The sequence below is a fragment of the Cariama cristata genome, unplaced genomic scaffold (assembly GCF_000690535.1).
Source record: "Cariama cristata isolate BGI_N322 unplaced genomic scaffold, ASM69053v1 scaffold25105, whole genome shotgun sequence".
Lineage (NCBI taxonomy): Eukaryota > Metazoa > Chordata > Aves > Cariamiformes > Cariamidae > Cariama > Cariama cristata.
Window position 1 is genome coordinate 4,181 of NW_009619561.1, and position 5,781 is coordinate 9,961.

Below are 5,781 nucleotides of genomic sequence, written 5' to 3' on the forward strand. Positions count from 1 at the left end.
GACATCCACTGCAGAGCACAGACAGGCAATGAGGGACAGGATCTGCTTTACACCCCCACCAGACCTAGGAACCCTGCAGTCCATCTGGGCAAAGCACGCAACACCCAGCATAAGCTGGGCCACGGCTCCACATGTAGCAGGTGCTACACCAAAAGCCCCTCACAGCCTGGGGAAGAAGCAGCAAGCACAGCCTCTTCCACCTCCATCCCAGAATGTGCATTGCTGCAAGGGAACTGGAGAGATGGGGACTAGTCACAAAACACAGAGCTCATCTAGCATTCTCCAGCTCGCAGCAGGAGCAACTACAGCCAAATGATGACTGTTCTTTACAGCTTCCTGCCACGGTGAGTCCATCCCCTCCCTAGTTCATGGCCCTGTCACTAGGGAGTCTTTCCTGACAAGCAACCTAAATTCTGAGGCACAGGAAATAGATGGATCCCCTTTCCCTCTGCACTAAATTTTACATAATGGAAAATGCTTCCCATCTCTCCGAGGCTGCCTCTCTCCTGGGCACAAGCAGCCCAGCTTCTTTAAGTCAGTTCTCAGCAGGCATGGTTTCTAAACATTCAACCATCCCCATTCCTCTCTTCTGAGGACACAGGACTCTTGGTTGTGCAGACAGGCAACAACATCAAATAAAGAAATGACAAAGCCTTGTTCACAAAACATCAGGTTAATAATCACAGCTGGGCCACAAGAGCCTCCTGGGGCTGGTGACCTGTGTTGGCAGCCCCAGACACCCAGCAGAGAGTCAGGTGGCTGGGCTGGGCTGTGGGCTGCCAGGAGGGGTGAGTTACAGCCTCTCATGGATCTAAAGGACCAGACATGCTGGTGGGGAGCCCAGGCTGCTCTCCTGCCACTCACGGGACCTACCGCTGGGTGGCCATGCTGGCGCACGTCCATCTGGGCAAAGGAGCAGGTGTCGCCCACACCCACCACCTCCACGGTGAAGTTGCGGAAGAAGTCAACGATGTCCAAGGACTTGGGACGCAGGCAGACAATGAGGATCAGGGGGGTAATGATGGGACTCAGGAGCTCCTCCAGGATGAAGACCTGAGCACAGAGATGATGGGCTCAGCACAAGTCTGAGGATGTCAAAAAACCCCACAATCCTGAAGCCAGCCCTCAGCTCCAGCCCTCCATCTTCTGGGGCAGGCGGTCTCTGAGAAAGCTGCCTTGTTCCTCTGACAGCCCAGGAGCTGCTTGGCACTCCGGCAGCTTCTCCCTCCTGCAGGGGTGGGCGAGAGGCCCCAGCCCAGCCCCATGCAAGCCAAGCTCACCGCTTTGTACTGGAAGAGCTGGGCAAACTCATCCCTGGTCTCGTAGCGGTGGGCATTGCCCTGCCAGTGGTCAGGCATGTAATGGATGTGCGCCAGGATGACTCGCAGCAGCTGCTCTGGGCAAAACACCAGGTGCTGGTCGGGGATGAAAGACCTGTAGAACAGGACAGGGAAACATCACCGCATCACACCCTCAGTTCCTGGGAGATCTCATCCTGGGAGGGCAGGATGACCAGCCCCTATCAGAGCTCCACCTGCAGCCTTCACACCCAAGCCAAAGCTTCCTGCCAACTCAGCCCTGGGGTGTTGCTCCAGCAACACTCCTCATATCCTACAACCACTGCACCCAGGATCACCGCTACCCCCTTCTCCTGCCTGCCCCTGACTCTCCCCAGCCGGGCCCTTCACTCAGGCAGATTCATGTCCACTTGCAACCAAACAGCATGTTTACATGGACAGGTGTCAGCCCCACCGCTCCCCACAGTGCTGCCAGGAGCACAGGGGCAGCACAGACCCACTCACCTGCACACCGTGATGCCCACCCCAAGCAGGGTGACTGTGGTAAGGACGTGCTCAACTGCCAGCACGTCCTCATCATAGATGGTGAGAGCGATGAGCACAGCCAGGATGGAGCCAGCAAAGAAGGCCACGTTCTTGGCCACGATGGTGAGGAGTGGAGAGATAAAGCAGTTCATGTACTTGGAAGCTGGCTTGTACCCCTTGCTGAGGCGTGAGTGCAGTTCATGGTCCAGCTCGTTGAAGTGACGGAGGTAACAGCGGCCGTAGAGAGACCAGCAGCGGGCACCCAGACTGCCTGGTTCCCGCTTCAGGATCTCTGTGTAGCTGAAGAAGGCGTAGAGGATCTGCCAGATGAGGATGAGGGGGCAGAGGAGGAAGTTAGCAATGCCAATCCAGAGGATGCGAGTGCTGAGCTTCTCAGCCAGCTCAAGGCGGTTCCCAGCCCGCTTATACTCGGCCTTCAGGCTCCACTCGTTCTCAAAGAGGGAGCCAGGCCCCCAGAAGAAGATGAGCTCAAAGTTGTACTTGAGCCCACGCGTGTAGAAGACAGTGTCTCCCAGCAGGGGCAGGCGGAAGCGGATGGGCAGCAGCGACTTGTTCACCATGGCCACCATGTAGTTCTTGAAGCGGAGGATGCGGTGGTAGATGTCCAGCTCTGTCAGCTCCTTCTTGTGGATGCAGATCTGGTGCTCCTTCTGGATCTGCACGATGCGGGCCTGCACCTCCTGCCAGGTGTAGTACGGTAGGGTGGACTGGAAGGGGGCAAGTGGCAAGGTTAGGGGCAGGATGCATCCAGAGACAAAAGCTGGGCTGAGCCCACTCAAACAGCAGGTTCCAGCGCACGCCTCAGGGTGCTGACAAAGCACAGGCAACACTAGGACAGGAGGCATCTCCCTGCACCATTTCACCCTGCAATGAGCAAACCCCATACCTTGCCCCAGTGCCCTTTACCCCTAGATTAGCGCAGATGACTGTTTCCCAGCCACTCACAAACCAGCTGCCTGGAAAGCACGAACATAGCTCCAGGCTCCCATGGGTCCTCCCAGAGCTGCCATTTGGAGCCAAAAGGGAGACATGAACAGGGGAAGGGACTTAGGCAGTGTCCCAGAGGGAGCCTGTGGAAAAGCTGGGGACAAAGCAAGCCTATTGACTCACTCCACCTTTCCCAAGACACAATGTCCCCTCAAAGGATGCACATACACCTTTTGATGTTGTCCATCAGAGCAAGGACTCTGGACTAGGATATGTGTGCAAGCCTCAAATCCCATCTTTGACACACCGATCTCCAGTGTGATTTTCACCAACTAAGTAGCTCTGTGCCTCAGCTTCCCCCCAGTAAACAAGGAAGATGATGTTGACAGAATGCAGGGAGGTACAAGGATATCCTTGCTTATGCTTTTTTTGTTGAAAGGCATCACAGAAAAGTCCATCACCAAAGAATAAACATGTTGGGTGGCAGATGGCAGAGGCCTGTGCCAGCAGGCAGAGAGGCAGGCTGGGTAGAGAGGGGTTAACACAGAATAAGCTGGCTGCTGGAGAAGAGGCTAAAAGAAGACCTGTGGGGTTATGGAGCAGAGGGAAAAGCACTCAGTACAGGTCTGCTAGAGAAGCTGGCTCCAGAGAGGAGTGAAGGCGAGCTGCTTCTAATCACCCACCAAATGCCTCCCGCATCCCTTAGTGGCTCCGCACATGACCCTCGGCCCAGCTACTTACCATGGGGATTTTGAGGGCATTGATGTAGAAAGAGTGAATCTCCCAGTAACAGCAAATGTTGTAGATAAATTTGACGAGTCGGTGGATCCAGAAAACCCCAGCTATCACCAGGATGCAGATGAGGAAGCTGTTTGCCTGGATTCTGCAAGCAAGAGGAGGCAAGTAGTGGGAGACAGACTCGGGCAGGCACCCCGAGTACCTGAGAAAGCAAGAGCGGTGGCTAACATGCCCTCCGCTGCCCCTACCTTGCACTGCAGACATTTGGAGGCAGGAAGGCATCTGGCAGGGTCACCTTAATGGGCTCACTGGGATGCTGGCTGTGATTTACGGCTTTGTTGGCAAAGAGGATGTCATAATCAACACAGCTGATAAGAAAGGTGGTGAATGCCACCACAAAGATGAACTGCCTGTGAAAAAAGGAAGCAGGTGTGAGGGAATCATCCTTCTGTCCCCCAAAACATGAAGCAGCCAGGGTCACACATCACAGAGATGCATTCCCACAGCCGGCAGCAGGAAAGCTCATGGGCACCAGTTTCTCAAAGTGGAATGCAGGTTTGGGCCACAGAAAGCCCCAACGAAGGGGAGACAGGACAACTATAAAGGGAGCTCTCCTGCCCACCCAGCTGTAGGAGCTCAGCAAACTCCTGTGGCTGTTCCCCAGCAGCTGTCACAGTCACAACAGAGGGGGAACTTGCACTTACATGAGCTCAAAGATCTCTCCAATGAGCATGCAGGTGAAGCCATTCTTCTGATGCAGGTTATAGACGTGAAAGCTACAGTCAAGGAGAACAGTCTGGAGACTCCTTCTCTCTGACGAAGCACGGAGAGGCTTCTGTCCCATTGGCATCCGCAGCTCCCCAGCCAAGTCTCCCTTCACCACCAATGGAAAACCCCTCCTACCCCTACTCATCAGCAAACTGGTTCTCCACTGCAGGGAAACACACTCTGCCCAGGTAAAGCACAGCTAGGATAAGGGGACTTGGCTCCATCCAAGCACCTTTCTTCCCCCACTCAACACCCAGAGCGGGGTCTGTCCCAGCACAGAGCAGAAACTCAGCCTGCCCTCAGGCCGCACAAGGCTAAGCAGAACAGGGCAGGGCAAGACAACACAGAGACAAGCAAAAATGCATTTAATACGCCTAGCACCTGTGACCGGTAGCCTCTGCTCCCAATCCCTGGTAATGTGGTTAGCATAACTAATGCCATTTTATAAGGCAAGCAGCTGTTCTCTGTGACAGAGCAAGTCACCTATTAGTTTCCTTTCCCTCATTATCAGGCCCTGAAGGTCCTATGAACCAAGCAGACAAACTAAACAGATTTCTCTTCCCCTCCCTACTGGCCTCAAGGTTCCTGAGCATCAGGCTGATTACTCCCTTCCGTGTCGGCCTTGAAGGCCCCAGGCACCTGGCCAACCCAATGGCAGTGATGACTCCGTCACAGAACAGGAAGGTGTAACAGCACCCAGAGCACAGTCCACAAAATGAAGCTGTTACAAGTCCTAAGTTGGAATTTGGACGGGAACTGCTGCTGGACAGTGAGACCCAGGACCCCCCAATAGGCAGGGATGCCCCCACCATTGCCTGGTTCCTCTGAGAATGGACTGATTCATATTCTTTTATATGCTTTTTGAATCTAGATTATGATTGTTATACTGATACAGCAAACCATGCAGATACAGCAAACCATAAGATACGACCCGCCCTGCAGAGACTCCAGGTGATTAGAAACCACAAGCTAAGCAGTGCTATAAAATTCTGTAGTATACTACTTATAAAACTGTACTACACTGCTTCTGCTTACAGAAATTTTCTGCTACTCTGATTATAAATGCTATGCTATGCTATGCTAAGCTAATAACACAGTCCTGTTAAAAAAATAAAGCTTTAATTGTAACTACAACTTAGGACCACCATCACTCTGCCAAGGATCCCTAGAAGAAGCTGTCTCTTCCCGCAGTGTCAGGTGACAGCACCCCCAGGCACAGGGGTTCTGCACCCAGCCCCTCTGGAGCCGTGTGGTATCCTACGGGAAGGGGCAGACGCTGCCTGAGCTCCGAGTTACACAGAACCCAGTCTTTCCACCAGCACTCAGAGCCCAGGAGGCGGTGGGGTGCAGCGCACCTGAAGCCTGCCTGGTGAAAGGATATGCGAGAGAAGAAGAGGTCCAAGTTCTCAATGTGATGCCACGGAGCTGAAGGTAGAGAAGTGCAGGGTGAGAGGCGCTCCAGCACACCTTGCCTTCCTGCGTGCGGGGCACAACCCACACCCCC

At 54.0% G+C, this 5,781-nt stretch overlaps 1 protein-coding gene across 1 annotated transcript in view; it reads right to left on the minus strand.

The window, feature by feature from the left end:
• Positions 1-5,696, minus strand: part of ATG9A (autophagy related 9A) — an 8,111-nt gene extending 2,415 nt beyond the window's left edge. The window contains exons 1-7 of the mRNA XM_009701305.1: positions 5,659-5,696; positions 4,214-4,278; positions 3,758-3,919; positions 3,513-3,654; positions 1,803-2,551; positions 1,281-1,434; positions 826-1,053 (exon numbers count right to left, since the gene is read on the minus strand). Coding sequence (XP_009699607.1) covers positions 826-1,053; positions 1,281-1,434; positions 1,803-2,551; positions 3,513-3,654; positions 3,758-3,919; positions 4,214-4,242 — 1,464 coding nt within the window. The 5' untranslated portion in view covers positions 4,243-4,278; positions 5,659-5,696. The remainder of the gene's footprint in view (positions 1-825; positions 1,054-1,280; positions 1,435-1,802; positions 2,552-3,512; positions 3,655-3,757; positions 3,920-4,213; positions 4,279-5,658) is intronic.
• Positions 5,697-5,781: the final 85 nt, after the last annotated feature.